The sequence below is a fragment of the Hibiscus syriacus genome, unplaced genomic scaffold, assembly GCF_006381635.1.
Source record: "Hibiscus syriacus cultivar Baekdansim isolate YM2019G1 unplaced genomic scaffold, ASM638163v2 tig00110864_pilon, whole genome shotgun sequence".
Taxonomy (NCBI): Eukaryota; Viridiplantae; Streptophyta; class Magnoliopsida; order Malvales; family Malvaceae; genus Hibiscus; species Hibiscus syriacus.
This window is the reverse complement of record NW_024062893.1, coordinates 1761063-1774920: the sequence shown is the minus strand read 5'-3', so window position 1 is coordinate 1774920 and position 13858 is coordinate 1761063. Positions and strand designations below refer to the sequence as shown.

At 34.7% G+C, this 13858-nt stretch overlaps 1 protein-coding gene across 1 annotated transcript; it reads right to left on the bottom strand.

The window, feature by feature from the left end:
- Nucleotides 1-10938: 10938 nt before the first annotated feature.
- On the bottom strand, nucleotides 10939-13520 carry LOC120143770. The gene is made up of 2 exons (XM_039158005.1): nucleotides 12276-13520; nucleotides 10939-11956 (listed from the first exon to the last, which is right to left on the bottom strand). Exons 1-2 carry the CDS (start codon nucleotides 13475-13477, stop codon nucleotides 11086-11088), a joined length of 2073 nt encoding a protein of 690 aa, XP_039013936.1. The 5' UTR covers nucleotides 13478-13520; the 3' UTR covers nucleotides 10939-11085.
- Nucleotides 13521-13858: the final 338 nt, after the last annotated feature.

Here is a 13858-nt window from a genome sequence, read left to right as displayed (position 1 = left end):
AAAACGTGATCAATATCACACTTGTCCTTGCCCAAGATGATATCGAGATCAGTTGGTATCTTTTATTCAACTCGACACTAGCATATATCGTGAATTTGACCAACTTTTTAGTCATACCAACATCTTACTTGTATCCCCACTGAGTTTTGTTCTCAAGTGATCTTGTGATATCATACAAAAACTTTGAACACTAGGCAAAGAGCTTCAATAATTGAGAAATCTGAGCAGAAGCCACAGAAAAGGATGAATGTGTTGTTAAATGCTTTACGAACATTTGAGCTGAAACCACATGAGATGAAGAATGTGTTGTCAAAATGTTTTACAAACTAGTTATTCTGATGTTGAACCAATGTTGTGATCATATGGTTTCCATTTTTGATCCAAGATAAAGTTTGTCTTCTTCAACTTCAAGATTATAAGTTGAGATATGATGAAGATCTCTTTCTGCAGAAGGAGAGCTGAAATTTTAACAACAAGAAACTAGTGGAGCCAACTAAGGTTGAACGACAGGTTGTTGTTAAGCATCTCGGCATGATATGATCCAAGTTGTCTTATTCAAGAACCATTTAAATGTGGGGACATGAAAGGAATTGAGATAAATTCTCCTTATGATGTGTTTCAAGAGTCAAATCAGAACAGACTCTACTCCCCTAATTAATCCTCACTGAGTTAGACATATCTACATCTACACTCTTCAAAGATGATAGATTCTCTTTTTAAAGATGATAGATTCTCTTTTCAAAGATAAAAGCTTTATGGGATTTCTACACAAGTCCAAGCAAATAAAGTTGGTTTTATCCAAGACAAAATGGGGTATTAGGGTCATAATTTTGACTACGGCAAGACTTCCATAAATGAAACATGTCCTCTGAGACTTTCATGAAGCAAAGAAGATGCAAAGATACAAGTTGATCAGATAATTCTACGGAAATGCAAGCTTGATAGTATAAGTTGCTACACTGATATCCAGAGTTAACCTTGGCAATAAATAATGAAGTGAAGGAAGACCAAGTTAACCATTTTGAAGTCAAATAAAGATTGCATCAACATTCATGCATTCATAAGAACATCGTTTACACAATAGACAATGCATTACAGATCTTCAGAAGAACAAGAAGATTCATGGTAAAAAATACCTTACACGAAGAAGGTATTCAAAACCACAAATACAGGAATCACGCAAACATCTGAAGAATAGATGAACGTAATCCGCAAGAGTGAGCATTATCTTGAGATTGGGGCATGTTACCCAATCAACATGTTATTTTGAAAAATAATGAGAAAACGGTTTTCATAGTTTCTCATTCAATCTTTTCTAAAAATGAAATTGTTGAATAGTAAGAAGACGATTTTCATAGTTTCTTACTTAGTAAACTATTTCTCACATCTGTAAGTCCTACAGTGCATGATTTTTCCAAAAAGCCTTCGGGAGCTTTTTGATGTTTTCAAAACCTTCGGGTCAGCTGTAAGCCCTACAGTGCAGAATATTTTTTCTTAAAACATTTCCAGGTAGAGTTCATAATGAGAAGAACTCATCTGAAGAAGGAAGAAGAAGTTCATAATGAGAAGAGCTTGTTCAACCTTTTGCTCAAATCCATCACTCGATGGATCAGCTTTTCTAGAGATAGTTCATAATGAGAAGAACTCATCTAAAGAAGGAAGAAGAAGTTCATAATGAGAAGAATTTGTTCAACCTTTTGTTTGAATTCATCATTCGATAGATCATCATTACCAGGTAGAGTTTATAATGAGAAGAACTCATCTTAAGAAGGAAGAAGAAGTTCATAATAAGAAGAGCTTGTTCAACCTTTGGCTAAAATTCATTACTTGATGGATCAGCATTTCCAGAGAAAGTTCATAATGAGAAGAACTCATCTGAAGAAGGAAGAAGAAGTTCATAATGAGAAGAGCTTGTTTAACCTTTTGTTTAAATCCATCACTTGATGGATCAGCATTTCCAGGTAGAGTTCATAATGAGAAGAACTCATCTGAAGAAGGAAGAAGAAGTTCATAATGAGAAGAACTTGTTCAACTTTTTGCTTGAATTCATCATTCGATGGATCAGCATTTCCAGGTAGAGTTCATAATGAGAAGAACTCATCTGAAGACGGAAGAAGAAGTTCATAATGAGAAGAACTTGTTCAACTTTTTGCTTGAATTCATCATTCGATGGATCAGCATTGCCAGATAGAGAAGAACTCATCTGAAGAAGGAAGAAGAAGTTCATAATGAGAAGAGCTTGTTCAACCTTTTGCATGACTCTATCATAGAAATAGATAGATCATCATCAATATTTCAATTTTGAGGTTGAGTCATGTTACCCAATCAACATGATATTTTGAAAAATAATGAGAAAACGATTTCCATAGTTTTTCATTCAATCTTTTTTAAAATGAAATTATTGAAAAGTAAGAAAACGATTTCCTTAGTTTTTTTTATTTAGTAAATTATTTCCCACATCTATAAGTCCTACAGTGCATGATGTGTCCAAAAAGCCTTCGGGAGCTTTTTGATGTTTTTAAAGCCTTAGGGTCATCTATAAGTCCTACAGTGCATGATGTGTCCAAAAAGCCTTCGGGAGCTTTTTGATGTTTTCAAAACCTTTGAGTCAGCTGTAAGCCCTACAGTGCATAATGTTTTTTTTTCTTTCTTAAAAAATTTCCAGGTAGAGTTCATAATGAGAAGAACTCATCTGAAGAAGGAAGAAGAAGTTCATAATGAGAAGAACTTGTTTAACTTTTTGCTTGAATTCATCATTCGATGGATCAGCATTTCCAGGTAGAGTTCATAATGAGAAGAACTCATCTGAAGAAGGAATATGAAGTTCATAATGAGAAGAGCTTATTTAACCTTTTGTTCAAATCCATCACTTGATGGATCAGCATTTCCAGGTAGAGTTCATAATGAGAAGAACTCATCTGAAGAAGGAAGAAGAAGTTCATAATGAGAAGAACTTGTTCAACTTTTTTCTTGAATTCATCATTCGATGGATCATCATTTCCAGGTAGAGTTCATAATGAGAAGAACTCATCTGAATAAGGAAGAAGAAGTTCATAATGAGAAGAACTTGTTCAACTTTTTGCTTGAATTCATCATTCGATGGATCAACATTGCCAGATAGAGAATAACTCATCTGAAGAAGGAAGAAGAAGTTCATAATGAGAAGAGCTTGTTCAACCTTTTGCATGACTCTATCACAGAAATAGATAGATCATCATCAACATTTCCAGGTAGAGTTCATAATGAGAAGAACTCATCTGAAGAAGGAAAAAAAAGTTCATAATGATAAGAACTTGTTCAACCCTTTTCCAAATTACATCACAGAATGAGATATTATCATCCCCAACGGAAAGTTCATAATGAGAAGAACTCATCTGAAGAAAGAGAAGAATTTATTCAACATCTCCATATTAATCAAGTGAATTCAAATGGATAAAAAAATATTATTATCTTTTCGTCTTTGCTCTATTCTTGTTAACACGAGAATGAGCAAAGAGGGGCAGCTGAAGATACTATTTTTTTCTCCATTTTCTATTATTATTATTTATTATTATTATTATTTTATATATTATTATTATTATTTTATTTATTATTATTAAAATTATTATTATTACAAACAGGCCAAGTCCGGCCCAACCCAGACGAGCCCAGTTACAAGAGACCAAACCCAAACCCAGATGGCCCAACAGTAACCCTAAACCCATATAGGGTTTGTATCATCACCAGCAGCCATCTCCACCTCAACCGTTGGATCTGGTAAGATCCAACGGTCCAGAAGCTTCCAGAGGAAACCCTAGGGTATCACAACCCTAGGGCCACGTCCCAGCCGCCGCTGCTTCCAGAAGACCCCAACTGTCGCCTCCAGATGTTTTCAGCCGCCCCACGTCGACGTTCCAGCTGCCGCCGCCCTCAAAGAAGCCTTCAGAAGTGCCACTGAGCCATCCACGTTGCTACCCTATGGTGAGTCACCACCATAGTTCGGTGACTCACTGAGGGCCATTCTATTACCCGGTCCGATGAACGTCTCGACAAGGCTATAAAGCCTCGGTTCGCCTGAAAACAGAGGAAGAGAGCAAGAACATAGAAGAAAAAAGGGGAAAAAATAGAAAGCAAACCACAAAACAAAAAGAGAAGAGCAAGAGAAACTTGCCAGGGAAGACAACACCTCGATCGGAGTCACCACCGGCCTCCAAGCGTCACCAAAAACCTTCGAAAATCGAAGGTATTTTCCTGGATTCGCTCCGATCGGGAGCTATTTAAGAGAAAGGAACACCGGAACCGTCATTAGGACGGTCCGATCTACGTTTTGGTATAAAAATAAAATTTTTCGGCGACCGGATGCGATGGCCGGCGGTGGGGATTACGGCGGCAGACGGCTGCCGGCCGATGACCGGCTTCCCTCTGGTGAGGGAAGCTAGAGAGAAGCGAGAGAGAATTCTCTTCTCTCTCAGTTAGAGAGAGAAGAGAAAGAAGAGAAATGGAAACGCTGGCCCTTCGGGCCAGCTGAAAGGGGAGTATATACCCCTTCCCAAACGATGTCGTTTTGGGAAGGGTTATATCCGTAATTTCACTTTTGGCCAAACCCTTTCCGCAGCCATCTTAGTTTTGTAACATTCCATTTTAGTCACTGAAATCAAATTCTAAATGTTTTAATTTGGTCTTCTAATTTTGTTTACTTTATAATTTAATCACTAATATGTTTATATAAATATTTTAGATAAAATACGGATTTAGTCCTTTAATTTTAATAATTAATATTTTAATCCCGAGTATATATTTTTAATTTATTTTAATCTGATATTCGAATTTAATATAATTTTATTTTAGTCACCAAATTAATAAATGGATAAAATAACATGTTTAATCCCTGTAATTTTAAATAATTAATTACGAATTAGGTATTTAATTCTATTAAGTTATAATTTAGTCACTAATTTCAATTTTTATAAGTTTTATTTATTTTAAATATATAGTTTTAATTTTGTTCATTATATGTTAATTTTATATGTTTACTTTTAATTATTATTACTATTATTATTATTATTTAGCCATAAATATATATATTTATAATATTTATTTTATTTATTAAAATCTTATTTTATTACTTTTAACTTATTTTAATCTTGTTTTAATATTTATTTATTTTTCAATATTAAGAAAAGGCAGTCTTAAAACAACTGGATGTCTATTTTCTAATATTTTTAAATAAATAAATATCCTATTTTATAAATTATATATTAATTGTTTTTAATTATTTATTTATTTTTTAATATCGAGGAAAAGAGCTGTCTTAAAGCACCTAGAAGTCCTTTTCTGATATTTCTAAATAAATAAATATTTTATTTATAAATATATAAATTAATATATATTTTTCATAATTATAATTTTAAAATAATAGGATTATAAATTAAATATATTTTGAATTTTTAATTTCTAATAATAAGAGACAATTTTATAATTAAAAAGTACCAATTTTGGGCGTTGTAGGGGTGCTAATCCTTCCCTAAACGTAACCGACCACGAATCCCTTTTTATTATTAAAAAAAATGAATTTTTGGTTAAAACGTAGATTAGTTTATCTTTTAATCGATGTTTTCTTAAAAACTCTTTTAAAGGATGATTTTTAGGTATTCGACCTACCTGACCCAAAAGGCCGATGGCGACTCCCAAATTATTTTAAAAACCATTTATTCACATCACTTTTCCCGCCAAGTAAAAAATTCGTGCCCGGACAAAAACCGGTTACGACAGAGGTCAAGGAAGATGAAAATGGAGAAGATGAAAGGAGAGATACCTGAGAAGATGACCGTCTGCCTCGTCGGTGAGAACGAGGCTACTGGATCGCAAGAATTTTCGATGTGGAGAGAGGGAAGGGAAAATGACTTACCCTTTTCCAAACCGTAAGTCATTTTACGGTGGAAAGGGATGAGTTTTACGTTGACCGTAAAATGAAATTCCTTGGCTTTCATGTTTTACGGAAACCAAACATGTTCCACCAACCAAACGGACCCTTAGTTCAGCTTCCTAAAAAGTAAACAAATTATAGGTTGTAAATGGGTATACAAAATCAAACTTAAATTAGATGGTACTTTAGAAAGATACAAAGCTATGTTGATTGTAAAAGTGTATACACAAAAATCTGGAATTGACTTAATTGATACTTTTAACCTAGTAACAAAGATTACTACTATAAGGACTATTTTAACTGTTGTTACAGCAAAGAAATGAAATTTATGTCAATTGGATATTAATAATGTTTTTTGCATGAAGACTTGCAAGAGGAAGTGTATATGGACCTGCCTCTTAGCTTTATTCTAATTAATCTAGTGTTGTTTGTAAACTGAATAAGAGTTTATATGGTTTAAAGAAAGCAAGAGATTTGTAAAATTCAATCTTATATGCAGGATGTGTTCAGATTAAAGACCTAGGTGACTTTAAAAAAATTAGGACTTGGGTTACTCCTTCTAAGAGTGGCATTAATTTGTGTCAGAAAAAATATACCTTGAAATTATTACAGGAAACAGATTTTTTAGGTTCTAAACGAATTGCAACTGCTATAATTACAAATAGTAAATTGTCTAAAACACAACGTCGACCTCTTTCGGACGTTATTGTTTATAGAAAACTTGTTGGTTAGTTGTTGTATCTTACTAACACAAGGCTAGACGTTGCTTATGTTGTGCAACAACTTTTTCAATTTTTGTCAGCCTCTACTGAAGCTCACAGAGTTCTTCGTTATTTACAAGGAACTCCAGGGTAAGCTTGTTTTTTTAGCAAAAAATGATCTAAAACTTAAGGTTTTCAATGATTTTGATTGGGCTTAATTCCCTGATTGCGCTTGTTTGTTTTAGTAAAAAATGATCTAAAACTTAAGGTTTTCAGTGATTTTGATTGGGCTTAATGCCCTGATTCACGAAGATCGCTTACTGATTTGTGTGTTTTCCCAAGTTCTGCTCTAATCTCTTGGAAGTCTAAGAAGCAACAAACAATTTCTCTCTCATCCAGTGAAGTAAAATATCGAGCATTGGCTACTGTAACTTTTGAAATACAGTGGCTCCAGTTTTTTTCTTAATGATCTACATATTCCTTTTGTACCAACTAATTTTTATTGTGACAATTTATCAACTATTCCCATTGCAGAGAATCCAGTCTACCATGAGAGTACCAAAACATAGAAATTGACTGTCATTTAATCAAGGAGTCATTATCTTAATGTCAGTCTCATCTCAAAATCAGTTGACTGATTACTTTACCAAGGCTCTACCTACAGCTTCTTTTTAGCGATCTATTTTCAAGTTGGGCATTCAAAATTTATATGCATACATTAATTATTTTTATATGTTTCTGATTGCATGATTTGCCCCTTAGCTTAACAAACTCGCGCTACATTTGTTTCAAACTTAATTCGTACTAAAGCATCGTTTAATTTGATTCATGTTTGATATTTGTGGAGGGTATCATGTTTATTCTATAGTCGGTGTTTGATATTTTCTTACCATTGTTGATGACTATACTCAATGCATATGGATTTAACCAAAAATCTGATCATTATCATATAGTTAAGTAAGAGTCGTTGGATGGTCATTTTAGTTTTCAATGATAAGGAACAATTTATTTTTTAATTGAATGATCATTATTCTATCCTAAAAAAATGTCATCCAACGGCTCTAACTTAACTGCCTAATTAGAGGGAACATGTGCATTTTAGTTATCAATGATCATTTAAATCAGAACTCAAATTCACCAAACTTGTCATCGTTTACGGTTAACCTGATTCATGCATCCCTAGTCATATCAATGAATATCAAGTTAGTGTTTCTTTTCTATCAAGGGAAACCCAACATCAAAATCGATATTAGTTCATAAAATAGATACCCTATTCGTTATCTGAAGTTATTTCATATGAAAAATGACTAAAATATTTAACTTCTTTTTAACAAGTCTCACAAGTTAATTAAATATTGCTTCTTTTTAATAAGTGTCACAAGTTAACTAAATATTAATTCAAATAAAAATGTTTAAAGATTTAATGAAATTAGATGTTGAAAAAAATAAGGGGTGAAAAGATGAAGGATAAGTTTTTAAGGAATTAGAGATGTTTAAATAATATTTAAGAAAGTCGTCTATTGTCAGACGTCTTCGGTGAAAGTCGTCGTTTCCAGCAGGTGACTTCCCATATTCTTTTATTAAATCGATGACGTAGTTGTGAAGGTGCCATTTTATTGGCTATCAAAAAGACTGCGTAGGACATCAAAGGGAAGTCTTTCATTTAAAAATAAAGGTATCCCAGTACACACCTTCTAGTTAAAAATAAAAAATAAAAGCATGAGAAGTTGTCTACAACAGAAGAAAACTTTTATCGAACATTTTTTTTTCTGTTGTCCTCTAAATTCTAAGGTTTTATTTTAATTAATTTAAATTGATCTACATAACACACCTAATTATAATGGGTGAGTCTCTTAATAAGAATTTTCTATGTATACAAAGACTCAAATTCAAAACCTTGTTTAAGCAATATTAAACTACTTATTACTTTAACGATCGACCACTTTGAATCTAATATTCAAATATCTTTGATTCCCCTAATATTTAACCTTCATCCCTACACCCATGATATTTTCCCAATATCTATTTTTCACTAATTTCACTTGCACAATCTTTACAAAAAAATATCATATATCTAAAGATTAAACTTGTATTTAGTATTTATTGTACAAATTCTTTATCATTCCACCCATAATCATTATTGAATGAATTTTAGGGTAAATTATGCATTAAGTAGTAAAACATACCAAAATTGATAATTTAAGTACTAAATGCATTAAGATTTTAACGACGGAGTATTAAAATGAAACAAAAATTAAACATTAGATATGCTTTTAAAAAATTGAAAATTCAAGTACTAAAATGAACTAAAATTGATAATTTAAGTATTAAATACATAACTTTCCTTAAATTTTATTTACATAAATTTTTTCTTTATCCACAATATGAGTGACAGTGTAGTCATAAATTTGTATAATTATTTCTTAAAATATCCTTTTTAAGATTTACCCAAAACGTAATATTCGTCGTCCAACATGAGAATCAATGTAATTTTTTGTTATCAGAAACGAATGTGTTTGGAATTGCTTCACAACAACAAAGAATCATTTGATTAAAACTAAAAAGAAGACAAGGAAGAAGAAAGATGTATCCCCCATAATTCAATAATTGCTGCTGTAGAAACCATGGAGAGTGTCCCCCATGCGTTGCATTTAGCCCCAAATCATTTTATATTTATAAAATATATTATTAATTCAGTAGTTCAAAAATTAACGATAAAATAAAAATATAAACACAATACATCCCCCTATATTTTATTGACTATTTGATTTGAAATGGAAAAAAAAAGGGGGGGGGAGAACGGGAAAATGCAATTAAAATATTTTTAAGAAAAGAGTGAAAATGACGTGCAAAATTGAAGAGAAAAGTAGGCAGCCAGCCAGACCAAAACCAGGAGAAAATCAAAGTGAATTGCGTTCAAAGAAGAGCTTATGGCTTTCAAGATTACGATTAGATAAATAAACTGAAACTATGGCTGGAGAAAAAACAAAAGATGAACATGAAAAGAATAATTCAGGACACATACAAAATGGAAGTTTCTCAGTCAGAAATAACGACATGAAATATATCTTTAAGTATATCAACATTTTTAACATATTGAATTCAATTCCAATATGTGGATTGAATTTGAATTCAATTCCAATATGTGGATTGAATTTGAATTCAATTCAAATAACATAAGCAAAGCCTAAACTGAAGTTTGACAGCTGAAAATAATTTAAGAATGTCAAAATATCAGAGCAGCATAAGCCTTTCCCACCCAAACATAAGTATCAAAAGGTGACCCTTTAAAGATTTGAAAAACATTAAAAATTTGAGTCCGACTCCAGATAACATAAGCATGGGGCCTACTACTAGGTGAAGTTTGATAACCTAAAAGAATTTCCAGCAGAGAAAAGCAATACCTGTTAGCATACAAGAAATTCAAAGGAAATGATGCCTGTACCGCTTAATATCTATCAATCGAATACCAAGCCAATTATCCTAACATACCCATATTTGTCTACAGCAAAATCTGTAATCAAGTGAGTTGAAGAATTACCTTGACCAGTTGAAAGTCGAGTATGGCAACAGGCAGTGTTCTTAAGAGTATAATGTAGATGGAGCAACAAATGATTATTGTTATCAAGTATACAACAAGCAGAAGTAAGGTGGATGTATGAGATTTGAGGACTTATACTAAAGAAGAATTCTTTTGTGTAACCTATAAAACAAGCAGCATAAATAAATCTAGTGCACGTTCCTAGGGAATGAAACTAACCAACTGTAAATATCAATGATGAAAACCTAGCAGAATTCAAGGCAAGAAACTAGATATTTGCAACAATATGGATAGATTTTATCGATGGGGAGCCAATGAAGACAAACTTTGTTGAAGGGGTCGATAAGAGCAGAGAATGATCATAGTGTCTTTCGGTTTTGAGAGTGCTGCATGTCTTGGAGAAATTGCAGCTCCACCAAATCAAACAGTAAGATAAGTCTCCTTTATTTCAGGAACTTCACCTCAAGTCTCGTTTGGGTTAGAGACTTGGAAGAGTGTATCGATTTCGAACACTTTCTCCACAAAACTTTCGGAGTATTAGATCATATATGAACTTCAAGAAAAAATTTGCTTTCACAAATATATCTCTGCACACTTGATACCATAGGAACCCTGGATCAAGAATAATGTAAGAAAAAATTAACTTGAAATCTTTCACTGTTTTTGTATAACCATTATCAAGTAACAGATATATGAACTGCACACAATAAAAGAATTTGAGCTTTTACAGTATAAATCTTCAGATGAATTTCGTTTCCTGTGACAATACCGACAATATGACATACACGAGATAGTAAAAGACCATAGAGTTCCTTATTATCTTTCACAAATACATATAACAAACCAATGCAAAATTAAAAGACAGACACTAAAACAGAATTTAAAGATATAAACCAAACCCTTCTTTCAAAATTGTTGTTGCTTCCTTCTTGACTGATTTATATTGGCTGTGAAGTTCTAATCTGTGACTTGATGTTATCAGCCGGAGGTTGCGCAGATGCATCTGGCAAGACTACTCCAGTCATGGTTTCGTACTGAGAAGGCATATTCGGTGCCAGGGGCTGGGAATAATACATCTGAGCATGAGCAGGATCATTGAATTCATAAGCATATCTGGCAGTTGCGGCGGAGGTAGGTGCAACAGATTGTGAAGGATGATGAATCTGAGAGTAGCCCACAAATTGTTGCTGATGCTGACTATTTTGCAGTTGAACCAGTTGTGGGTTACCCGTATTCGATGTTCTGTATAAGCCGGTGGCAGCAGTCATTTCAGGATTGGTAAGTGGAGCATTTATCATTGGGATGTATGCTACATGAGTAGGAGCCACGGTAGGATTGGAAGGAGTCTGTGGACGGCTTGAAGGGATTCCTGTGGGGGCTTCACTGATGCTAGGTTGCTGAACATGCATGCTGTAAGCTTGGGGTTGCCTTGCAGACACATAATACAGGGGATATTGCTGATCAATCTGTGTTTGATGATGTTTCTGTTGGGAAGGGTATACAGGATAATAAGCTCCGGAGGGATGATGATGAATGTAATGTGGTGCAGCAGCAGCATGTAAGAATTGCAGTTGCTGCTGCTGCTGCTGTTGTTGCTGCTGGTCGAATTGTGGTTGCTGCAATACATAACCTGAATCCTGAACTGGTTGTTGTACCTGAACTCGGCCAATTGTGTTTGGATCAGAGATATTAAGCTTTGGATCAACAGCATTCACAGGAACCCTGTTAACCGCAGATGGGATCTGACGAGCTGGATCTTGATAAATCACAGGTTTTGGGCGTGATAATGGATTTGTAAAACTACTGTCACTGAAAAAATTATAAACAACAATCTCAGCAACTTTTAGATGGTAAATCCAAGCATAATTGAAGAACAGAAAGCAATTATAACAGCAATCTCAGCAACTTCTTAACAGAAAATCCAATCATAATTGAAGAACAAGAACTATTGCCACTGAAGAATCATAACAACAAACTCAACTTCTTAACAGCAAATCCAATCGTAATTGAAGAACACGAACAACAAATTGTCACTGAAGAACCATAACAACAAACACAGCAACTTCTTAAACGTAAATCCAGCATAATTGAAGAACAGAAATGTAATTCGAAGACTATGAAAATGTACCTTGAGATTGAATCTGGAGAAGCCAAATCTTGACCACTGCTATACTTCTGTTGATTCTGAAGAGGCTGAGGTTGTGGAGTTTGTGTTTTCCTATAACCCACAGGAAGCCCATGATCTGATCTCTCGTCATCTGAAAGAACCCGATTAGCAAACTCCCCACGAATCACACCTGAATTCAAGACCACCCCACCCCCAGAAGTGGCGATGCCCACCGGCATCGGCGGTTGGGATGACAAAGCCGCAAACACTTCATCCTGTTGCTTCATTCCCACACCAGCAGAAGCAACAGAAGAAGTCGTTACAGTAAACTGAGCAAACTGTTCCTCAATTTCCACTCTATACTCCTTCTGATCATCAGCAAGGACTCGAATAGGAGGTAAATTGGCAAGCGAAGGAGAAGAAGAAGTAGTTTCAAGCATGGGAGAATCAGGAACCGAATGAGCATCTTGAGTTTTCAAATTCATATTCTTCTGGCTCCCACTCCCTTCATCTTTCGATCCAACTTCAACACTGTTTCGCTGACGATCTTCATCCAATCCCAACAAATTCGCGTTAGTCATCGGATCCGAAAACCCTCGGTTCAACAACCCGGACCCATTCAAAGCGTTAAGAAACCATTCATCGGACTTGCTGGAATTGCTAATGATCGGCCCAATTGAATGAGAAGACGCTAGGGTACCGTCCGGAATGAGAGGGAAAAGAAAGAGGCGAATACGGGAGGACTTACTTGACGACGTCGTTTGGGAACAAGTTCGATCGTATTCATCGATCATGTTTTCGAGGTCTTCGTCGGTTGTAACGGTGATGAGAGAGTCGAGGTCTTCGGAGGGAAGTTGGTATTTGAGAGTAAAAGGGCAGCCGCGGAGAAGAGAAAGGGACAAGAGGTGATGGAGGGAAGCGAGGGTAGTGTGGCGGTCAACAACAACCATACGAGTGTCGCCGCCGATGTAGCACAAGACTTTGTCGTGGGGACGAGGGACGATGGTGCCGCCATAGCTGCACATGAGGCGGAGCTTTGAGTGGAGAGTAGTGGGAAGAGCTGGGTCGTCCCACGAGTCCGTGTTGCGGGAGCGTGGCGAGGAGTCTATGGAATCGGGAAAGGAGGCGGGAATGGAGGCGGTGGGAGCGGTTGCAGCTGCAGTTGTGGCAGTGGTGGTAGAAAGAGGAGGAACCGCCGCGGGCGGCGGAGGAGGGGATTCCATTTGAGGATTTTTTGTGGGGGAAAGGGGGATTTGGAGAGAGAATGAAAAGAATAGAGGAAAAAAATATGTGCTAGTGTAGCGGAAAGTTGATGCTTAGCTGGTTTTAGTTAGCTGTTTGGGTATCCTATATCATTAGTCACTAAATTATTTCTTTTTTACTTTAATCATCAAATTATTTTTTAATACAATCATCACTAATATACGGCAATTTAATATAACTAAAATAAGACGATACCGATTTTGTTATTATTTTAAATAATAAAATCAGTAAAAATGATCGAAAATATTATTATTTTTATCGGTTCTAATTACCGATATAGGTAAACTCGATAGAAAAAATCTTATAATATCTTAATTTAGGGGCTAAATTTTATGAATTTT

Coding starts and splice junctions, on each gene's coding strand:
- LOC120143770 (XM_039158005.1), bottom strand. CDS start 13,477: ATGGAATCCCCTCCTCCGCCGCCCGCGGCGGTTCCTCCTCTTTCTACC. Junction 11,957..12,275: donor TCTCCAGATTCAATCTCAAG/GTACATTTTCAT, acceptor TAATTTTTTCAG/TGACAGTAGTTTTACAAATC.